The sequence below is a fragment of the Dromaius novaehollandiae genome, chromosome 13, assembly GCF_036370855.1.
Source record: "Dromaius novaehollandiae isolate bDroNov1 chromosome 13, bDroNov1.hap1, whole genome shotgun sequence".
In the NCBI taxonomy this organism is placed as follows: domain Eukaryota; kingdom Metazoa; phylum Chordata; class Aves; order Casuariiformes; family Dromaiidae; genus Dromaius; species Dromaius novaehollandiae.
In genome coordinates this window covers 21225835-21249664 of record NC_088110.1, presented here as the reverse complement: position 1 = coordinate 21249664, position 23830 = coordinate 21225835, and the positions used below count along the sequence as shown (strand labels likewise).

Genomic DNA, 23830 nt, shown 5'->3' with positions numbered 1-23830 from the left:
AGCCAAGCTGGATATGAACAAGAGCTAAGGCTTTTCGTAGTGAATTTGGGAGTACCACAGAGGGCACTTGTCACTGGGGTCTGACAGTAAGTTTCCCGAACCCTCTAACTGAGGACACGCAAATAGAATATGGGTCAAATCTATGTCATCCCAATTTTTGACTGAGGCAGCCCAAGACCTACTGGCAGTACAGGACCCAAAAGCATTACAGCATGCTCAGCCCCTTGCAGATGTAGGTGAGAAAAGGATTATGTCTGATTGCCCATCACGTGCAAAGAAGACAAGAGGAAGTTCCTGATTGCTGGAAAACCACTGCTGATCTGGGAAAGCGAGTGTTCAGCATCCGTTCTTGGCAAGCCAGATGCCCTTTCTTTTATGGGAGGAAAGCACTTTCCTATTAGCCAAAGGAAGGCTGAGGCCCAGCATCCTTGTAACCAAGAAACTTCCCTCTCCATCCAGGGACATTTAACATCAAATCCCTATTTCAATAGGGAGGCAGGACATGGAAGCTGCTTCTAAGGAACGTGACTGGTGTCTCCAAAACAAGCAATTATGGGATGACTATAACAAAGGCGGGAGTTAATAGCAATTGCAATTGTTTTAATACCTAGTTTCATCAGAATTTACTTAATACTAAACCTGATTAGTAGGAGACTGTCCTTGTACTCCATGTTCTCACTCAGTTGCTGCCTGCTGCCTGCTGAATAGACGGAGGGATGCTGGAGAGATTATTTCTAAGCCCTTCCCCCTTCCCTCTCCCCTCCTCTTCCAGGACCACATTGACAGTCCCATGGGAAAGAGAAGAGAGACAGGGAGAGGGCAGGATCCACCAGCTCTCGCTCAGCGTATTTCACCATGAAGCCCCAGGAGTCCAGAAGAGGAGCTGCCACTTAAGACACTGCCTCCTTTGCAAAGGATCTATTAGTACAACATATATTATATGGACATATGAATATTTTCCCCTTCCACAGAAGAAGGAGAGAAAGAGAAAAGAGACTGCGATCTCCAGAGTGCTATTTAGATTTTTCATGTAATCGATACTGTAAAATATCCCCAGGTCTTTCTGCTGGATTGTAACTCAGAGGACAGCTGACCAGGTTGCGGCATGTACACTTCACCTGCGGGGAAGCCAGGCTCTGGGCAGCAGCCCATGGCGGGGTGGTAAGTAACTTTGGGGAAGTTTCTTTGGGATTTTTGCAGTTCACTGACTTGGGGGAATAAATGCCTGTGAACATTTAGAGATTATGAAAAAAAAAAAGGCTTTTGTCTATGAAAGGAGGAAGGGGGGGGGGTTTCAATTGCTTCTCTCCCCCCAAACTGATAGAACACTTTGCTTTCTGTTCATGTAGCATAGTTTTCTCCTGGGTGGGCAAATGTTCACTGTATTTTCTCAGTAATTTACAGCGACATGAGACTGGGCTGATAAAAATAGTCATCATTTATACAGCATTTTACATCTTCAAAGCATTTTACAAACATCAACTAGTTAATCCTTGCAAAACCCCTGAGAGGCAGGCAAGACAGGCATGTAGCGAAAGGAAGAGGAATTCCAGTTTGTGAGCATTCAAGTTAAAGCAATTAAGAACCTCAAGTCCAGCTGATGGCAGATAATTGACCACTGTAACTCTAATAACTATTAAGCAGCGTGGTTTACAGAAATAAGAGAGCCAAGCAACAAACAACACGGGAAAATGCAGAGATGTAACAGTGACCAAGATGTGCCAAGTGTCGGGAGAGACTGGGCTGTTCGCATTTTGATTTGCAGGCACCCGACACTTTGCAATAATTCTGAATGAGGCTTCAGCTTTTCCCGGTGTCTGTGTGTTGCCAGACAACCAATCGCACTGCAAAGCAAATTGCACTCACAGCCTGCAGACCTCAGGAAGGAGCACAGAGGTGACTTTTACTTACAAACAGGCGCTCGCTAATTTTGTCATTTAGGAAAGTAGCCTGAAACAATAGTGATACAATTAGTGAACAATTGCTCTTGCAATAACCTCTACTATGTTTTCTCCTCCTTCCTGTATCTTTTGACTGACAGATAACCCTGGTCTGAGGCCGTTTCGGATGTCCCAGTGAGAACTCTTAGAGATGCCTATTCTCTCAGGAGGCAGCGACCAAGACTACAGTAACATTAGCTACACCTCGTGCAATTCTTTGAGCCATTTCTTTCCCGTCTCCGTTGAAACCTCTTCCGTCAAAGGGGTCCATTACCAAAGAGCCAGGAGGATTCACCATCCTGATCAAGTCTCTGCAGTCGATCTAAAGACAGAGATTATGATAAATGTTGGAGGAATCAAATACCTGCTACCTTGGAGTACTTTAGATGAATTTCCCCTGACCAGACTGAGCAAACTAAAGTTTTGCAGCACCTATGAAGAAATCATACAGCTGTGTGACGATTACGACGAAGACACCCACGAGTTCTTCTTTGACAGGAACCCCAATGCTTTCGGGATGATTGTCAGCTTTCTAGCAGCAGGGAAGCTGATGCTCTTAAGAGACATGTGTGCCTTGTCTTTTCAGGAGGAGCTGAGATACTGGGGGATTGAGGAAACCAACCTGGAGAACTGCTGCTTTCGAAAACTATTTCAAAAACTGCAGGAGTTGGCCGAGATACGCAAAGAGGAGGAGCTCCGGAAGAGCAAAGAAGCTGCATGTGTTTTGGATGAGAAAACCAAATTCGGACAGTTTATGAACAGACTCAGAGATATGGTAGAAAATCCCCAGTCAGGACTTCCAGGCAAAGTCTTTGCTTGTCTCTCCATTCTCTTTGTGGCCACCACAGCTATAAGCCTTTGTGTTAGCACAATGCCAGATTTAAGAGCCGAAGAAGACAGGGTAAGTAAGTCCCTTTTTAACTAGTCTTACAACCCTCTTTAAATCTACTAGAGAACTACAAGAAACTTGCCTGCACTGTTAGGTACACATCATAAAAAAAGCTAAAAAAGATACAGAAAATCCATAGGCATGATGTTCAAAACTGCTTCTGGTAATGAAATGGTCTATAGCAAAAAAATGCAATCATGGCTTAAGTTACCTTTGTCAGCTTCCAAGTGACATTTGATTTAAAATAATGTCAATTAAGTATTCTATTAATTGTCAGCTAAAATACAGGAAAGACCTTCTGGACAGAATATGTATTGCAGTTCTATAATACACCATTGCTTTCCTTTTTTAAGAAGCAGCAGTTGTTAGTGAAAGTTATTAAATTAACTTGTTAGCTCTGAGACTCTCAGACTCACGCTGTGGAGGTCTCTCTTCAGCATGCTTTACCCTCTAGTTATCAGCAAACTCTTGTTCGGACATGTCAGCTAAAGAAACATCTTCCCCTGATATCTTTATTTTTTAAAATAGCTGGATGTCTTCCTTCGTAATAATTCTGCCACAGAATGATTTCAGGAGGAAGAAATATTCTTCTTTCTTTTTTCCCCCCAGTACAATGTTACAGTTAAATAGCTATGCGAAGATTAAAGGATGAGAGATACATGAACTATTTTAACAGAAACTGATACTCAAAGCTGGGTCTCCAAAAACATAATTTTATGTCGACAGAATTCTGTACTTGCCCATATAGGTATTTTTTGTAGGACCAATGCCAAATACTAGCTGAAAACGAACTGCTAACCACATATAAACCCTCTTCGAGGAAATTATCTGCAGTAATTCAGGGCAAATAAGTCAAGCCTGTATCATGTACGAAGGATCCTTTCTATAACATCATTGTGAGTATTTCAGTGTCTTAAAGATTTATCATTCTAATGAGACGACGGAGGAAACTAACAATTCAAAGTTTTTTCAGATGTAATAAGGTCTGAATTAATCAAATAACCTTAGACTGATCTCCCTAATGACTCCTCCAGTTCATTTGTAAACTGCCCTTTCAGAAGTGTGGAAGTAGCTCTGGTTAAATAAATTCTCTGCCCCAGTCACTGCTATGAGACAAGACACTCTTCAGTCTTGTACACTGATGAATAAAACCATTTTTACATTTATAGCACAGCATGATGTGCACAGCACAGAAATCTGTATACATTTTATTGCTCAAGCAGTAATTCAAAGCAGCACAGAATGCAGTCATGGTGAAGATATGCCATGATATTTGATGTCTTTCAGTAAAACTAATGATTGCACAGAAGGCTGAAATTTAAGATCATTCCTTGTTCCATTTAACCCCTTGAATATTAACTTACATTTCCAAAAGAGGACTCTTATGTTTCAGTAATAAGTCTGGGACTTTTAAAATCTCCTACAGATATTACCATAGGAAGGAAAAATTATTATAATGTTTCAACACTACTTCCAAGGAAGCCTTTTAAATACAGAGCATCCCTCTTACAGTTAGATGTGAAAATTGCACAAACTCTCCTCTAGGAAGTGCTTCCTACTAACTTTGTTAATGGAAGTAACCCCATGCATTTCATCTTAATTTTCAACCCACTGCAGGAAAAGCTCTTATCAATATTTTTTCATGAAAAAGGAGGACCACATAGTGGTTTAGATCTCAGCTTAATATAATATGTTGTGCGATTTAAAAATAATTAACCGTCTTTTAGAAAGGGAAGAATCTTCAGTGTTAAAAACATATCTGGTAACTGAACTGCAGCTGCTTCACAGTCCCTGGATTTTCTATAAAACACAGATGACATTACCACTTAGAGATCTGCATAAATTTCACTACTTTAAAAACAAGCAAACTAGATTTAAACAAGCTCAAAAGCAAGAATGTTCAAAGTGCAGAGGAGGGGATGAAGGATGAACTTGAGCAAAGGACCACATTAGTCCTAACAGTAGGAAACATTACATAATTTACACCTACAGCACCAGTCTTATGCACTTTGTCATTGTGTCCCAGGAGCATAGAACAGAGTATTGAAAATCCTATTTTTTGAGTCATTTAAAATTACGCCAGAGAAAGCATAAGCGGACAGATGGGACTGAATACTCATGGGCTGCAGAGAAGCAGAGAATGTGAACAGCAAAATATTCTCCATTCCTAAAGTCTTAGGCTGCCATACCTAAGATCTCCTCACTGGGACCTCAAAAGAGTATTTTAGCTAGAACTGGCCAAAGAACTCGTATAACTTAATTGCCTAAAAATATTGCTTCTTGACTGTGGCTGAATCATACCCAGGCCAATTGCAGTTGTCCTAAATTGATCTGTAACTCAGAACTGCTCGCTGGCTGACCTCTGCAAAGGAGCCCAGGACGGGGCACCTCTACCAGCAGCCTGGGACGGGCATCCAACACGAGAAACGCTGGCTCTGGGGCTGGGCACAGAGACCACACCACAGCCCCTTGCCCAGTGACCACCAACAGGGAAACTCCTACAGTCAAGCTCCTGGCGTTAACCAGGAACCACCTGTAACTCCACACCTGCACTCGACCTGAGGTTTACTCGTTTCTGGAGTCGGAGCTGGCTACACCTCCACGCAGGAACGCGCCAGCAGGTCCTGCAGGGATCCATCTTCCAACGTCACTCCCACTGGAAACAGAACTTGTCCGTTCCGAAGCACGGATGAAAACGGCTTTACCTCTGCTGCACAGGTACCACTCTAGGCTCCTTTTTCCCATCATCACAGCCACACATGAGAGTAAGAAGTGGCTGGATTTCAGCTCCGGGAGAAGAAAAAAAGTAGGGAAAAATGCTACACGGTGACTTCCACTCCGCTCGGAGGCTTGGCTGCTCCCACCGCAGGCACGAGACGGCTTGTGCTTTCGGCCGCCGGCGAGCCGGGGCTGCGGCGAAGCGGAGAGCAGCCGCCCGGGCGGGCGAAGAGGAGCAAACGGGAGCCCCCGCCGCCGGGAAGCGATGGGAGCGAGGATGAGGAGCGGCATCGGGGAAGCCCAGTTGCCCTGGCAACACGGGGGCTGGAAGGAGCCATCTCCAGGGGCACGGCGGCGGGCGAGGGGGGGTAGCGCCGGGGGGGGGGGGAACCCAGCCGAAGGTGAAAGAACGAACGAGCGATGATAAATAACACCAGACACATCCCCTAGAGTACTTCAAACAGCACTTATGAACCTCACCGTTAGAGTTACGAAAGAAAAACAGAGCCAGATGGGCAAGCGGTGCTGCACCTATATATAACGCAACTCTGCGCCGTGGATGCAGCCCCCAGGGAACGGCCCCGGGCTGAGGAACTGCCCGAAAACCGGCCCAGCAACTCCTGTCTAGCGGAGCGAGCTCAAGGTCAACCCCTGGGGTCTACCCGCGGGACGGAGGTACAAGCGGACTTACCACACGCAGGGCCAGTGGGACGCATCAGTAACAAATCAGGTCATTTGGGGATAAAACAACCGAAAGTTCACCTCCTCCAGCAGCGGTGCAGCCTGCCCTGGGACACTTGCACCCGTCCTCTATGAGCAGCACGCTGCCGTCAGGGAGGAAGCAGACGGGAGCGTCGGCCGGAGGCACGCGGCGGTGCGGGGTCGCGGCAGGCGAGGGGCCCCGCTGCTCGTCCTCGTCCGAACAGGGAGCGGCGGGAAGCGCGACAGCACGGCAAGTCCGAACCCGGGAACGCACGTGTAGAGCAAGGACGCCCGACTGACAAAATCCGCCAACATTTCCCTCAGACGAAGGAACAGCGACGAGCCCGTTAGAGACGAGGCGCGAGTCCCACCTCAGGGTTACAAGCGGGATCCAGACTCGGAGGGGCGGAGGTGCAACTGCTCGGCACACCGATCCGAAGGAAAAAGCTCATCACACCATGGAAAGCTGGAATAAAACCACCGCAGATGGGCCTGGGCAGGGCCACTCTCTGCTTTGAAGCACCCTTGGGATTTTCTTTTGGAAGAAATACTTCTTTTAATGAGTCCTTCGGGTTGGCGTCCTCTGGAACAATGATTCAGCAGAAAGGACACAACAAGGTGTTTTCTCCAAGAAAGCCAAGTAAATTAAGATTAGGGGGAAAAAAAAGGAGAAAAAGCAAAGCCAGACATTTCCATTCTCTGTCCCTCGGCACTGGCAACAACCAGATCTCCTTCTCCCGGTGAGGAAGGCAAGCTAACCGAGCTCCCAGCAAGCCCCAGTTACATGCTCTCGCATGGCCCCGGTTAAGAGGGAAGGAAATGTCCATCCTCAGCTCTCCCTCTGCTATCCAGAGATCAGTGAGTGGCCAGACCTGGTTACTATTAAATTTTGCGTTTGCTCTTTAACTGACCTTGAGAAGCTTGTAATTGCTTTATGCATTGTATATAATCTAATGAAACATAACCAACATATGTTGCAACCAGTATTGTCAGGTCTAATGATCTTACCCTGAAACTGAGAATATCCATTTTTTAAAGCTCCTGTTCCTAGGGTCATTTGATTAAGAGCAAATCAAATTCCTTTTTAAAAAAATAAGTTTTTAGCCTCTGATTGCACAGAGAATCCAGAAAACATGCACAAAGGAAAAACACCCAGTAGATACATAACACACAGATTCATTTTTTAAATGATTTTTCGTTCTGCATCATAATTTTGGGAGCTCTGACTTATGTTTTTTCAATGTTTAATGTTGCTCATGCTGCCTGTATCATACTGAAAACAGTCTGTTTGGCCTCTTCACTACAGGAAGCTGAAGAGAAAAACATTTTTTTAAAAAGTGGAGTTATCATACTTCAGAGGGGAAAATACAATTTATTGCTCTTACAGTGAAGAGAAAGAAAATCAAATAAGATATTTGTTTCATCAGGATTAGTATCTCTACAGCTAAATGTGATAATTATAAAAGTTCACATTGACTTATTTTTAATCAGTTCAGTATGTTAAGGTATGTTTGCAAGACATATATCCTTAGTATTCAGCCTATTAAATCCATTCCAAAGACATTATAGCATAACGCTCCAACCCTGCCCATAACCCGCAGATAATGTTAAATATCTCTAGTGCATTTACTAAAAGAAAATCTGGAGAACTTGGAGTAACTGGAGGAGGTAATAACCCATACGAAAGTGTCCTGGAGAGGTGTGTAAACCCAGTCCTACAGCTCACATATTCTGCAAAGATAAGACTCTTCATGAAAGTGTAATTTGGCCAACTGGTAAAAGCAATCACCTTTGCTAAATTGGATGTGACAGCCAGGTTTTGACAAATACTGCTGGCTACCTTTTTTATAGCTTTTAAATAACGGGGCCTAAATATTGATCAAAAAAAATTTTCTAGCTGGCTAGCCAGGGCAAAATGATTCCTGCTGAATAATATCTTTTTCAATGAGTAGTTCAGAGTAGTATTAATGAAGCAGGACACTGTTCAGAACGTATCTGAAAAGCAGGGGTGTTTGACACTAACGCTATGCTCAGACTTATCTTCTAATATAAGGCATACATCACACAAAGCATGGCACAGAATGACACGTTCAATTGCCAAGAGATTAATGAAGTTCCGACTTTCAGAAACACTTCTAACGCTCATTTAAAAGTGTAAGACAATAAAGGCATATATGCATATGCCTATCTATAAATACATTGGAACATATATATATAAAACTTGAAATTACTTGGAAGAAAATAAAGCTGGATGTGCTTTGGTTTTATTGCATCTGCTCAGTACATTTTACTGGGTTCTTATCTGAATAATTACTGTGGACACTCGCTTTCCCAGCTCATCTAGTACAATTCTGATTTCTTCTAACCATTTTGGTCGGAAGTTAAAATATTGCAGCATTTTAAAGTATGAAAATGTGTTTCACTGAAGCACCAAAAAACCTCCAATCTACTAGGTGCACAGTAGAATTCAGCTACCTTATTTGCATCATGGATTGAATTAATTAAATTAATATAATCTGGAGAAAGATAGAAGAAATAAGAAGCAATAGTTTAAGAAAAACTATGGCTGTGAAAAAAAAATCAGAAAACTCAAGTCGGGGACTTTGATATATACGGGTTATTGCTTTATGGGACATGCCTTTTTTGAGGTTTGCATACACATACAGTAATGTCCTATGCTCTGACCTTGAAACTGGACTGTAACATTAAGACTCTCATTAAATAGCTGCAAATTGCAACAAACTGTTTTGCAGGGACAGCTAATGCAAGCACCCACAAACAGAAGTGCATATTTCAACATTAACTCTAATTTGTACAACTCTGGTGGAGTTTACAGTACTTACCAGCCCTACACAACCAAAGAGGGGGCTCAGTGGGAGGTAGGTGCTGCTGAACATCAATATCTCAGGTTACCCCTGCTGCCACAGAGAACAATTTTCTTTTAAAAGTCTGGACACAGTTTCAGTGAGTAAATGGATTCTGCATGGTTTTCAACTGCTGGCCCTGCCAGCGCAAGGTCCAGCATTCAGAAAGCACAATTAGACATTATTAGTTTGCCTTATGTCCACCCAGCTTTGGCTGCATCCCAACTGCACTAAGTCTTCTGGCTTTGCACGCTACCCTGAGGGGACACCCAGCTGTTGTAGCTGCTCCACAACGGGCAGTCAATCTACTGCAATTCCATGTGCGAGCAAATGTGTCCTTCTCTGGCAATCATGCTTTCTTTTCTCTTTTTGCTGCTTTCAAGTTTGTAATATCTACAATGGGAAAAAAGTTCTGTTCACTTTCTCCACTTGAGTTATCTCAGGGGGTTCAGCAGGGATGGTAACTTAATAAAAACCTCCTTTGAGAAGATGGGTGTTTCCTCAGTGATGCTCTGTCTTTGGAAAATGCCATTTGGAGCCGATGCTCCCTCCGAGTTCATAGCAATAATGCATCAAGTATTAAAAATAAACCACCACCCAAATTTGCATGTGCTTTACAATTCCTCTTCAAACATGATAGACATGTTTAGCACTCTTCAGCCTACTACTACAGCAAAATGCAGAATCTAGTATTTTAATTCTGAAGAGGTCTGAGCAGATTCCGTTGCTAATTTCATTGCAGCATCAGGGCTATGAAGTGCCTATGTTGCGTTTACTGCCACAGTGTCTGCTTCTCAACCACATTTGGGACCCCACTGTACATGTACGCTCTACACTACACAGTTACAGCAACAGGTAGTTTCTTCTCTAAAGAAATTATGGTGCAGCCACAAAAGAAGCAGAAAAGAAACAAGAACAGGGCAAATGACTTGACCAGCAGCAAAACTGGAAATTGAAGATCTTTCTCCAGAGTCCCAGACAAATACCTTGTTTGTTTGACTGTGCTGTTCCTCACAGTTACAAACTGAAGTCCACTAAATTTATTACTGGAAAAACAAAAAAAAGATAATACTTTCGCCTCTTTCTCCCAACCCAAACACTTCAGGGTCACCCCTCCAATTGGTTTAAATCAATATCATTTCCTCAAATTCATCAGCCTGATTCTCACAGAGGTTGCAGAACAAGTACCCAAGCTTAAAACTTAATTGAAATATTTTACTTTAGTTACATTTCTTCCCAGAGGAGATAATGTGTTGGATACAGAGATAATAATTTCCCTTTCTCTATGTTCTTTCTAATGTCCACATTAATATAAACCCAATATTAGTTCAGTTTCCTCAAATGTACTAGTTGTAGCAATTGTTTTCACAAGTCCAGGTTTCTTTCCCCTAAAGCAAAGTGAGTGGGAAATGGTGGTGTGATCGGAATACACAGCGCTCCTTTAACAAGCTCATCATCCTGTAAATCAGGTTACAGTCTCCCTCTCGGTAGGCAGTAAACCTTTCCATTTTATTGCATCGGGTCTGTAACCATAAATCCAATAATGGAGTGATCCATAACATGGGGTTTTCAAGTTCTGCCTGACCATCATTTGATTCAACAGAGCATGGTTTAATTATTCAGATAATAGCAGCAGCGCAGGCCTGATGATTCAGCAGCACCTGCGGCACTGCAGTTAGATCCCCTCAGCTCCAGGTATGGAGGGAACACTTACTTACCAACCAAATTGCCATTTTACAGCCAAAATGGATGTCTCCCCTGCATCTGTTCATTTCCTGCCACACACTGGGATGAGGAGATCTGGGCAGGCAGTTAGGTATCTCGGCTCCCTACGCAGAGGTCTTGGTCTGCCTCTTCTCCACCCGAACCATTCTCTCGACTTTTTGACTCACTCTGTAGACCCACTATCTTGGACTTGGGGGGGTGCTGGAGCAAGAACTGAAGCTGAATTTCTTCACTATTAGCTTGTGTTTTATCCCACAGAGGGAATTCTCTGGGGAGAAGCTATAGGCTAGGACGCAGTCCCCAGAAGTGCACGAGGCTGGAAAACAACATCCTGCCCAAGAAGTCAGTCAGCCTGGGGCTTGGAGAGGAAACTTTCTGTGAGAGTTTTACTTCTAAATCCTCCATGTACCAAGTTGAATGCTTTTTTTTTTTTTTTTTTTTTTTTTTAATCTGAGTGGACCAAAAGGCCAGACAGCAAGAAGACCAGCCTTGCTGAGATAAGCCTCTCTGTTACGTGTTGGACAGCAGGCAGCCTGCACAAGCAGGCAGCAGGCAGGTTCTACTTCTCTTCAACAGCCAATAGCCACAAAACAGAATGATCTCATCTGCTGGTGTTTCTGTGGACACTGGCCTCAGTCCACAAAACTGTGTGTGGATCTGAGAAAAGGATCTGAGCAGTAACACAGTATTTGAATGTACCAAATAAAATCTGCATACGGCAGGGAAAGTTTAGCAGATGTCAGCTGTGACCTTGCATCAACCATGCTGCCAGGCCCTGCGGTTCTGGTTGGAAAAATGATATTCTAGCAGCCTATGCTTTGCTTGCAGGGTGCAAGGCAGGTCCAGATCCTGCCTTTCAGTATTTAGAGAGAGTCTCCTTCAGGACTCCAACAGGAGTCTGAATCAAGAAGAGTCAAGCGTATTGTTTGAGTTTCCTCCCTGCTTTCTTTGGAGTGCCTTTTTCAGTATCTTTCTGGAGACCTTCTGAAATTGGGTGACGAAACATCAAAACAGCCTTCACTCAGAAGCAATGACTTCTGCACCTAGGGTAGATCTAGCTGGGAAGAGCTTTCAGATTCTTGCTGTCTGTCACTCATTTGTTTTAAGATGATGAGCCAGCTGGTTTCCCTAAATATGCCGCTGGGAATAACAGCGTTGGCATACAGTGATTCCATCACAACTTCTAGCTGAGTTCAAGGACTTTTGTCAATATTGCTTCACAAATAATACTAGTTGCCTTTCTCATAAGTATACTGTATAAGTAAGCTGTTTCAATCTTGATAAAGCAACATATACCTGTATTGCTAATGTATAAGTTGATTTCCACTATAAAGCTTTAGGAAACATTGCTCTTTGTAGGGATGGATGTGATTCTGAAATACATCATATATTGATCTAGCAGTAGATATTAGCAAAGTATTATATAATCACTGATGCAACCTTGGCACCTTAACTAGGAAATAGATGATCTTACGTAAGAAATAACTTAAAATCTGCTATCACCATGAACAGTTTTCAGTGACAAACATAAAAAGGAGATCATGAGGAATGCTGCAGATTCACCTTTCCTGTACTTCAGACTCCACCCTATTTATATACCTGTGTGAAATCCCAATTTACATACCATAGAAAACAGGCTCAGATTGCTGCCAATGAACTTCCAAGGAGACTCGGTATTACCAAGGACAGAAAACTGGTACTGCAGTTGCTGCAGTAGAGCTGCAGCACTGCACTTGTAATATAATGGGAATAACAGGATATTTCCCCATTTTTCCTCAGATTAAGAACAAGTTTGCATGCCTCTGATGTTTTCGGATAGTTTAAACTCCCTTTTTTACCCCTCCAGAAAACACTTATAAAGGATTTGTTTGCTTGGTTAGCTTTTAAAGAATCAGTAATACGACATGAAGTATCCATGCCCACAACGTAGAGCAGATGGGGATATAATACCTTTCTTCAGAAAAGTGCTAAACATTGCTAGTCTGCTGGTAAGCAGCCAGCTATTACTTAGCCATCAAAACTGTGCCACCGATTTCCACGGTGTTCTACCAAGGATTACAAAGAACAGATCTGTTCCAGTTAATACTGGTAAGGTAGCCAGAGGTAAAACCTGAGATCCTGTTTCAAATTTAGGAAAAATGTCCTTTGTATCAATGTGCAACATAACCTTCACCTGCTGACAATCCAGACAGACTCAGGTTCAAATATTCAGAATCCCCAGATTATATTATAAGAAGATCATACTGTAGTGTGCAATGTGCAAAATATAAATTCTTACTTTGTGTTTGCTTCAGCATTTATTAAAAAACACCTTACAACGGGCTAAAGGGTAAACAGCCACTTCAGAAGGTACTGGGGAAAGTCTTCAGCAGTAGGAATTTAATTGGCAGATAAGAAGGTAGTAATTCAGAACGGGTTTTTTGTAGCATATTTCAATTATAAGCGTCTTAGAGTGCAACCAAGTGGGCCACAAATGGTCAGCAGAGAAACTGAGACCCTGAAGCTAAGAGGACTGCTCCTTGATGTCCTCATCTAGTTATCTATAAATGAGTTCTAGATAAGGAGAAAAATTATTATTATGAATATGTAACAAACTATGTTGCATCTGAAAACAGAGGTGGATGGATAAGGTTTATATATTCCCCAAGGGAAATACTGATTCAGTCTCCCTGGGCATCACTATAATTATTGATGTATGCAAAAATATTATTTCCAGTGGATCAGATTTATGCCCCTTGTAAAATGGGATAGTGCAGCATAATTCCAAGATCTTGTTTTGTTTATTACCCTAGATGTCATTATGTCTTAACTAATGTTTCATGGTAAGCCAAGAGGGCACTGGGCCAGGAAATGCATCTTATTTATCTTGCAAGCCACACATAGCTCCTTAGTTTATTTAGCTTGAGTTCACAGTTAGTAAGTTCTGTAAACTCACATATGCATTTGAGGTCTCAGATTCAGCTGACACACATTACCCAGGCTAGTCATAGTCTCAGAGGTGCTGAAATCATTAACAGAATCACACAGAATCACAGAATGGTTGAGCTTGGCAGGGACCTCTGGAGATCATCTAGTCCAACCCCTTTTCTCAAGCAGGGTCACCTAGAGCACGTTGCCTAGGATTGTGTCCAGACAGCTTTTGAATACCCCCAAGGATGGGGAGTCCACAGCATCTCTCGGCAACCTGTTCCAGTGCTGTCACCCTCACGCTAAAGTTCTTCCTCCTGTTCAGACGGAGCTTCCTGTATTTCAGTTTGTGCCCGTTGCTTCTCATCCTATCGCTGGGCACCACTGAAAAGAATCTGGTCCCATCCTCTTTACACCCTCTCTTCAGATACTTATACACATTGGTAAGCTCCCCCCTCAGTCTTCTCTTCTCCAAGCTGAACAGGCCCAGCTCTCTCAGCCTTTCCTCACATGAGAGATACTCCCGTCCCTTAACCATCCTAGCAGCCCCTCGCTGGACTCGCTCCAGTAGCTCCATGTCTCTCTCGTACTGGGGAGCCCAGAGCTGGACACAGCGCTCCAGTTGCAGCCTCACCAAGGCTGAGTATCCTTTTGAAAAAGGTACTGGATGACAGCTACAGTAAAACTTACCAGTGTCGAAAAGTTTCTCATAATTAGAAATTTTACATTCTAAACACTGGCCCTACATGGATCCAATTGGCCTACACATTTATGAGCACGCATTAAAAAGGCAAAATGTATTGAACTGTTGATTATACACTGGCTATACATCTGACTATATGAACCTGCAGTTCACCCACTTCAAAACTGCAGTTCCAGTCCCATCTCAAAAAGGAAAAGACCCAGACATAGGCAAAGAGGGTGGAATTGCTTCGTACAAGCAATGACTAGAGCAGGCAGAGCTCTTCAGAGTGAGAATAAGCTGACTGCAGGGAGCTACGACAGGGGCTATTTGCAAAATTGCAAATAGAAGGAACTGAGTGGATCAACCAACCAATGTCCCTTCCAAAACTGCTAAGGGGCATCAAACGAAATGAGCAGGAACCTAGCTCAAAACAAAAAGAGGTGAATCTTTATGCAACAGGCTGTAAACAAAAGAATGGCCAACCTTATGTAAGAGAAATTCAGTTACAGGCTTAGCTCAGCCTTACACAAACACTGCCTTTGGCTCAGGAAGCTCTTGAACTGAAAACAGCTAGAGGCTGGGAGGTAGAGATGTGCCCGTTATCACTCTTCCTTGGGCATTTGTGCTTCCTTAGGCTGTTGGTATACGACACTGGGCTAGCTGGACTCAGCACAGCTATTCTGACATTTTATTGTGATCCTATTTTTTGATATCCAAAGGAAAGCTAATATAAGCATCCTAAAATGAGCAACTTTATGGTATCACTATAAACATCCCACCACGTATGAGAACGCATAAAATGAACCAACACCTTATACAGCAGAAGGAAGTAGTGAAAAGGAAGCAGGAATTACTTATTATCTCTGGTGGTACAGAGCTTTGGAACAGCCACTTCACTGCTCTGAGGTGGTTTATGAATTTAGGAAATCACTTAGTATTTCAGCCATCAGGCTCAATATATATCTTTTTATATACAAATTAGTGTTTCCTTCACTGCTGAGCCAAATGTTTTTTCCACAAGTAACATCAATACCAGGCAGTTGTTTTATTATATTTATATCATACTTTGTAGAATTTCAGCTAGACACAAGTTCCATAAATCCTGATAAATTCTGGTGTTGTTCAAAAATAAATCTGCAAGATGAATGAGGTATAAAGAATTAGCTGCTCACATGAGCTCAGCTTTATTCTAACTGCTCTCCCATCAGAGTCAATGACAGTTTGAGTACTGATGGTCACTACAATAAATACAAAACATCCCAGAGGGCTTTGCTAAAAATCCCAAAGTATTTTGTGGTCAGTTTTATGTAAGACCTGATCATTTCCAAATGTGCACAGCCAACACCATATTTGCTTAGAGCTACACCATGATAATTTGGGTGCAAAAACGCAGACAGTATGTGAAGAAATTCAGGGACAAACTGGACTCAAAGCTTTGAAAATAAAAGCTCAGAATTCTGCTCTAGCTACTGGCAAGGCCAAGAGAGGGATTTTTTTTTCATTTGGTTTTGTTTTGGCAGTTATTGATTGCTGGCATTTCCCAAATGTGTTTGCTTTGATCAACAAGGGGAAAGATATATAAGCTCCCATGGCACAGAAACTACTTTATTGACTATTTATGCAAAACACGTTTCATGGATCAGAGTATTTGGCCTACAATTGCATTGTCAGCACTTGATACCTAGGATGCTCAGGATGGGATCTTAGGCTTCTCTCCTCCAGATCATTGCTAGCCGTCCTTCACCAGTTTACTGAAAGTAACTGGCATCTCATGACAAGTTAGTGACAACAGCAAATTTGAAATTTACCACTGACATAAAGCTGTCCATATTCTGGTAAATATATAGTATTTAAGGTCAGTGTGTTATTCTGCCTGTTCTTTGGACATCAGTTATATATGGAATAGGAAACACTGAAGTCTGAAACCATCAGAAATACTGGGAGAGGTTTGGTATTTAATTTTTCCTTTTCTTAAATATTTTCCTTTTCTCATCTCCTTAAGGAAAATATCTCCTTAAATATTTTCCTCTCCTTAAATATTGGCTTTGGTATTTAATATTCCCTCTTTTACCCTCTTACCATTCCAATATTTGCTACTTTTGAATAGGATGTTCAGAAGAATCTACTCTCTTGAATAAGATTGATGTTAGAGAGGGATATCATCCATAAATCATGTCACTTATATTACATACTATATACAAGCATTCCTAAGAGGAACATTCACGTACGAACTCACTGGATGAAATTTATCTCTCCGTGTAAAATTAATGAGCATGTTCTCATTAAATCCTATAGAGCCAGGTTTTTACACTTAATTTCCAGACATTCATGACAGAGAAATAAGCAGACAGAAAGAGAGGCTTGGAAGTTTCTGACAGACATCGTATATGGACTGACAAAATACAGGTGCATCTACACTAGGCCGTGGAGTGAAATAGCCCTGCTGTGAGATGATAACCTGGCTACACTATTTCTAGGGCTCAGGTGAGCTGTCTCCTCATACAGAACTGCATTGGGCTGCGTGGATATATCCGTTGCCTCTGAGACAAACGGGGCTGCTTTTGCTGTATGCCTTCATGTAGCGTAGGCATGCCTGAAGCAAACACATCCTTCTTTTTCTCTCTCTCATCAGAAAAAAACGTAGCACAGAATTGCATTGCATGAGTCACAGAGGTAGAAATGGTGATATTCTCTTTTGTTTGCTGCAGCAAAAAAAAAGTGTGGTTTGAATCTCACACAGATTCTGAAGTGTCTTTTGCAAGGACATGGGAAAGAAAGTGCACTAACAGGAGAGAACTCACCATCTTTTCCACCTATACCCACAACTATGCACATAGGCGAAATAAAATACCCAGTAACACTCCTGAAAAGCTTGAATTGAAAGATGTTATTCTGAAGAATGAAATATGCATTTGGGAAGCTGCTTGCACAGATTGCTTTCTCTAAATATATATGACTTTACATGGGGATTACTGAGGGGGAAAAAAAAAAAAAAGCAACCTCCCAAATTAGTCTTTACAAGAAAGTTACAACTTGAAAATTCATATTCAGTTGGAAAGATAGCTTAGATCTTAATGGTTAAAATTCCCAACAAACAAAATTTATTTTTCTGTATTTTCAAGGAAGGAAGAATTGTGAAAGCAACAAGATGATCTGAGATCAATGTCACCTGTAGAAGTTGTTATTGTAGAACGGGTCGTAAATGTATAAAGGTAAATAAAGCAGCAGATGTACTGGAAATTCAGTCCAGTTAACAAAAAATAAAACAAATCTTCATGGAAATGATGAATAATTCATAGGACACATCACTAGAGAGATCATAGGCAGGTAGAGCCAGGCTGCACTGTAAAAATAATTTACAACTCAGAGGAAGTGAACACTGTACAACGTGATTGCTGATTACAAGCGATCTTATCAAGCCAAGTCAGCAATTCTGCAAACATCAGTGCACGCTAGGCACTGCCGTGGCAGTGAATTCAAATACAGCTATAACCTGATCCTCTCTGCATAGCTCTAGCAGGGCAGAGGCTTCATTCCCTTTTGAGGTGTTTACTTTAAGAGACAAATTATGATCATGACATTGTACATTGCAGAAAGAGGAAAAATCCCCAAAAAGTGCTACAGAGCTAAATTGCCCCAAGGGATAGATGGGCCAAAACATACAGGTAAAGCATATATTGCCATTTTACTTAGGAGGTAGTCTCAGATAGCCAAGGACTGTACCAGGTGACAACTGCGGAGCTACATGATATAAATACTGCTTGAATGAAAAGACTTACTATCTCCTGAGAATATCAGTAACACTATCACAAGGGACACTCAAAAACCAACATCAGTTAAGCTCTGTGTTGCATCATGAACACTGGCAGTAGGTTTAATTAGTAGTAGAGGTATGTGTTTACCATGCTGTACTTAATCAATAGTGCTTGTGAAATTTGGCTGAGAATGGATAATACTGTATCGGGAACTGTTCCTGGCCTAATTTCAGAGACAGGCTATCAGGAAAGATGCATACAGCAGCCTTTACTTTGTTGCACAGAGTTACCAAAAACCCTTTCAAGAACCAAGAGTCTGCAGTTATTCCTGAATATCACATGGCCACTCTGCTACCCAAAAAAGAGGCTCTATCTCTGCACAGCTTCTCCTTTACCCTTTCTGGTTCTGCCTGATCTTCTGTGGTTGTGAACATCTCAGAGATGCAAGTCACTATCCCCTGTTCAGTGAGCATAAAAGGAGAGGACGTTTTATCCTTCCCAAGTCTCTGTGTACCAAAGTTCTGGCTGGGAAGAGCTATTTGCTAAACGTTAATTTTCATGCAACTTAAATACATAAAATGAAATTGCTGCCTTTAAACTGTGGTTCTCTGAAACATGGAGTGATGCCCTATACTCTAATTTCAGTCTGGAATTTCAAAGGATAATGACAATAATCTATTAATCCACTTCTCTGCTTCCCATTTATGGCTGTGTCCAGGACTTACGGGACAGGAAGAGATTTCTCATCTCCACTAAAGAGTCAAACCTGAATACTTCAGATACACGTAGGTTTATACTTTGCTCACTGAAGAAAAGTTTGCAAGGGCTCTTCAGAGTCAGCTGAAGTCCATGAAAGATTCCAGTTGACTTGGACTGCTTTTGGATTAGACCTGTAATCCAAATATTTGCATCAATGCAAGTTCTTCATTTAAATAATGGCATGCCACTGTGAAAACATGCTGCAAGTACCTCTTAGGTGGTGTTTTTCAAGAAGCTTACTCAGAACGCTTAAATGAAAAAAGTCCAATCAGAAGAGCAGGTCTCCTAAGAATATACTGATTCTCCTTATAGGTTCAGGGATGTATTTATCAATAGAATGAATAAGGTATGTAAGAAAGCAGCGATACCAGGATTTAAAAAATAATGCGTGCTTTTTGGAGAAGGTGTCCAGCTGCTAAGCAGTACATGCTGCTTTCATTGCTGGTTTTTTGCCTTCTATAAGGCAAAAAATGTTGAGCAGTACCTGGTTCACTTCCAACCAATTGCAATATAGCAAGCAGGCACCGCGAATATGAAGAAGGCAGTACATACACCTGATTTACTGTACCTGATGCGACCACTTGTTGGTTGTCTCTCTGGCTGGATGTTCCCTAATGGCTCCTCATACACTGCTCATCACTTAAGGACAAAGCTCAATGTATTCTTTTGCTTATCCAAATAATCATGAGCTAATTTACATTTGCCTCCTCATTTCACTGGAAAGGTCAAAAAAAGTTTCACCTTCTAAGCTCAGCTCAGGAAAATAAAAAATGGGCATCAAAGGTAGCTGAACTAATGCAATTCCTTTGATAACAAAGATCAGAAAGTATCGCTAAAAGCATGCGGCCTCAATACTGTGAGAGGATTCTTCAAGGCAAGTTTCACTTGCTAGATCGGTATTTATTTTCCTTTAGATTGTAATTATCATAAAACATTTGCATGTACAGAAAAAAATATGATTTGTATAAGGCATAGCTGAGCCAAGGACTCAGAAGATTTAATGAGTATCTCTAAACCACTTCTAATTGCATCAGAGTACACAGCATTTGTGCAAGCACTATACATTGAACAGCACCAGAAGTTTGCAGAGCTATTCACACAGTCTGTCATTTCAAGAGAAATTATTTTTTGTGCAGACTTACATATCAGTCAAGTTTAAATTAATTTCTGTTTGAGAGCTGAAAGTGGGACTTATTTGGGACTTACAGCCTGTATACTGAGAGTTTACACAGAGAAGAATTTCATTCATTTGTACTGGAAGAAGCAACATAATAAAATAAGCAACAGTTATATCAGTTCATTTAGATATTTCATGTACTTATTACCTTTTATAGACTATTAAAAGATGGCTGCCATACCATCATATCTGCTGGCTGGAATTTGTTTATTTCTGATACTGGTGGCTCAAGTAGATGCACGTTTCTTCTTTCTTAATGTTTTTGGATGTTGGTTCACAAACTGTTCTTTTATTTCTTTTTGTTTTGTGTCAGGGCGAGTGTTCCCAGAAGTGCTATTACATCTTCGTCATAGAGACCATCTGTGTGGCTTGGTTTTCCCTGGAGTTCTGCCTCCGATTTATTCAGGCAAGGAACAAGTGTCAGTTCTTCAAAGGGCCCCTAAATATCATTGACTTCTTGGCTATTTCACCCTATTATGTTTCCCTCATCCTGACAGATGATGACTCAAATGAGGAGGCTGAGAGGCCAAGCAGCAACACATATTTGGAGAAGGTTGGTTTGGTGCTACGGGTTTTACGTGCCTTGAGGATCTTGTATGTAATGCGCCTTGCCCGGCACTCCTTGGGCTTGCAGACTTTGGGCCTCACAGTTCGGAGATGCACGCGGGAATTTGGCCTGCTTTTGCTCTTCTTATGTGTGGCTGTCACTCTATTTTCTCCGTTGGTCTATCTTGCCGAGAATGAATCTGGGAAGGTGCTTGAATTTACAAGCATCCCTGCCTCTTACTGGTGGGCTATCATTTCAATGACCACTGTGGGGTACGGAGACATGGTACCACGGAGCGTACCAGGCCAGATGGTGGCTCTGAGCAGCATCCTCAGCGGGATTCTCATCATGTCTTTTCCTGCAACATCGATATTCCACACTTTCTCCCATTCCTACTCAGAGCTGAGAAAGGAACATGAACGATTGCAGTCTCGGCTGAACAGAATAAAAGATGCCAATCACTCTGGAGAAAGTGACACCTTCAACGAGACAGACAGCCTGATCCTGGAGGAGCCAGTATCACCGATCAAATACATTTACACAGGGAACTAAACCTTGCTATAAACCATTCCCAAGAACAAGAATAGGAATATACACATATGTATGCTAACGTAATACAAAGCAAAGCAACAAAATAGATTTTGAAGCAGTTTTTCTCTTCTGACATGGGTATAACAAAAGCAGTCAAGCCAACTCAGCTAGCTCCAACACATCATTATGGAGTTGGAGATTCTGAGAATGTCAGAAGTCAGAGTTTATTCAATGATAAATGCTCATTCTTCGCTATGACTAATGATAATACTCAACTTTGTCTCTGCCAGTTATGTATCTTGCTGAATACCTAACACCGAATGAGTAACAAACAAAACAGCTTCTGTTGGCACAAATACACTTGTTATTTTATTTGCCTTCGAGTTTTCAATGTTCTTTGCAATTAACACCTTGAGTCAAGCATTAGAATGGATTCTTTCAGGGCTATGCACCAGTGTTGTTTTTACAATGCTTATCAACCAGGCGTACAGAAGGATCTTCAGTACAAATATGCATTCTCTATCTAAAGCCACTAAAAAGTTTAAAATAAAAGCACTGTATGTGAAAGCTTTCAAAGTTTGCCTGCAGTCAGATGACCAAACTATAAATAACAAATTGCACTGCTGTTGTAAATTACTACATAGTGTTTGCAAGAGAATTTGCTTGAAATGCAGTTGCAAACTGTAAACATTTCATACTAGATAGCAAAAGTTTTAAAATGTCTTTTTCATATACTTATTAAAAATAATAATGAAGAATAACATAACGAAGAATAAAAAACCAAAAACTTAGTGGCCATATAAAAAAGAGTTGGTGTTATTTTGTTTATTGAATTGTGATGGCTTCTCTGGAAGAAAGATTAAAAAAAATAAAGTTTTTGAAAATGACTTGGCAATCTGTAAGTGTCCAAAGGTATAAATAGTAATCAATGCAGTGAACAATTTCCAGAGAGGCAAGAGGAGCAATTTCCTAATGCAAATGGAAGACATCCCTCTTGGAATATCTAAGTCTAGTCAGAAGACAATAAGACTACCTACAGGACAACAATACTGCTTCACAGCATAGCCTAGATGATCATTTATAATTCTACCTTACAGATGCTGCGAATGAAATTAGTGGAAATTAGTGAAATTAGACTGATTGACGTGATGAAGACACAAAGCCCAAGTCTGTGCAAATACCTGTGGGTTTAGGGCCTGTGCCAGCTCAGGGATCCTCAGTTTGTCGGTAGTTCTGTTGATATCCATAAAATTTCGATGTGCTGAACGTTAGTCATGTATTTAAGTGCAGTGATGATTCCAGGCCTGAATTCATTTTTTAATCCGATTTTGATTTTTCATTATTCCATTTCTTAAACCTTACCAAGGCCCCATGACCTTGTGATGAAGCAAGGCTCAGTGATGTGAACATCCGATTCAAGTTTTCAGCAGGCCACGTGATGGACGGGAGCATCGTTCCCGCACAGCGCGGCACGGTTCGGAGTCGAGGGGATACCCGCCGGCCGTCATCAGTCGCCCACATGGACACGCAAACACATTCGAATGCAGAGTTATGCAACTTCATTTTGGATGCTATCCTCATCGTGCCTTGTGGCTTAAGTAGAGAAAAGCAATTGTTGGCACAATTTGGATCATGTGACTTGAATTAATCTCTTGGAATTATCTTGCTATTGACCCTATGACCTAAAACAGAGAAACTGCAGCAGTTTATAGATGGGATGTTCCAACACAATTGAAGCAAGCACACGCAAGATGACAGGCATTTATAGCTACACCACAGAAAGGACAGAATCTCTGCCCGGCTTTATCTGTAGGTCCATCTGATCTTTTTCTTTGTTTTCTTTCTTTTTCTTTCTTTTTTTTTTTTTTTTTTTTTTGCAAATAGCTCTTATTTTTTCGCCAGCATTTCTCTACAGCAGGATTACTCAGACAGTAAAGCAGACAAAATCCAACCCTGATCAGGACCATTAGTACATTTTACCCAGACTCGCCAGGCTCTTATGCATGTGATGTCTTCCTCATTTCTCTGGGAGAATCTGTATTTCTTTACCGCTTTTCCAGTTTCTCAGGAACGACCATTGCCCACCGCCACAGCACTCATCGCAGAAGATCCCCCTTTCTGCCTCTCTGGTCTGGCAGAGCCGACAACAGAGCTGCTTGCTCCGAACTGAGCGATCCCTGCCAGAATTAAGCACCCTGCTGCAGAATAGCTACATCCTTGAAAGACGTTTCTCCCCTGGAGCACTGACACTCTTTGGAAATGCACACAATTAGGTAGTATAATTGATTTGCTTTTTTTAATTAACAGTTTTCTTGCTAGTTCACGAATTAGTTCAACACGGTCACACACAAAATTAACCCAGCCACACCGCTCTAAAAATGTAAATAGGTGAAAAGATACAGGGAGCTTTTTTGTGCCCTAGCACTTGTAACAGCTCAATGCCCAACAGGTTCTGCAACGGAGGAGTTGTGGGCTTAACACGCATCCAAGCCTGTGCAAGTTCTTCCAAAGCACAGTGCAAGAATGTGCTGGAATACCGAAGCAAAACCAAACAAAAGTTCACAATGTTTAACAGTGAAGTAAGTGTTTCTACTTCTGGCTGAATCACGACCATAACATGTATTTCCATTT

At 41.7% G+C, this 23830-nt stretch overlaps 1 protein-coding gene across 1 annotated transcript; it reads left to right on the top strand.

Annotated features, from left to right (window-relative positions):
- Window positions 1-872: 872 nt before the first annotated feature.
- On the top strand, window positions 873-22086 carry KCNG4 (potassium voltage-gated channel modifier subfamily G member 4). The gene is made up of 3 exons (XM_026092573.2): window positions 873-1161; window positions 2042-2841; window positions 20435-22086. Exons 2-3 carry the CDS (start codon window positions 2092-2094, stop codon window positions 21218-21220), a joined length of 1536 nt encoding a protein of 511 aa, XP_025948358.2. The 5' UTR covers window positions 873-1161; window positions 2042-2091; the 3' UTR covers window positions 21221-22086.
- Window positions 22087-23830: the final 1744 nt, after the last annotated feature.

What these genes read in the sequence shown, in the direction of transcription:
- KCNG4 (XM_026092573.2), top strand. Translation starts at nt 2,092, where the DNA reads ATGCCTATTCTCTCAGGAGGCAGCGACCAAGACTACAGTAACATTAGC. An exon ending in TAAGAGCCGAAGAAGACAGG is followed by an intron (nt 2,842 to 20,434) that starts GTAAGTAAGTCC and finishes GTTTTGTGTCAG; the next exon opens with GGCGAGTGTTCCCAGAAGTG.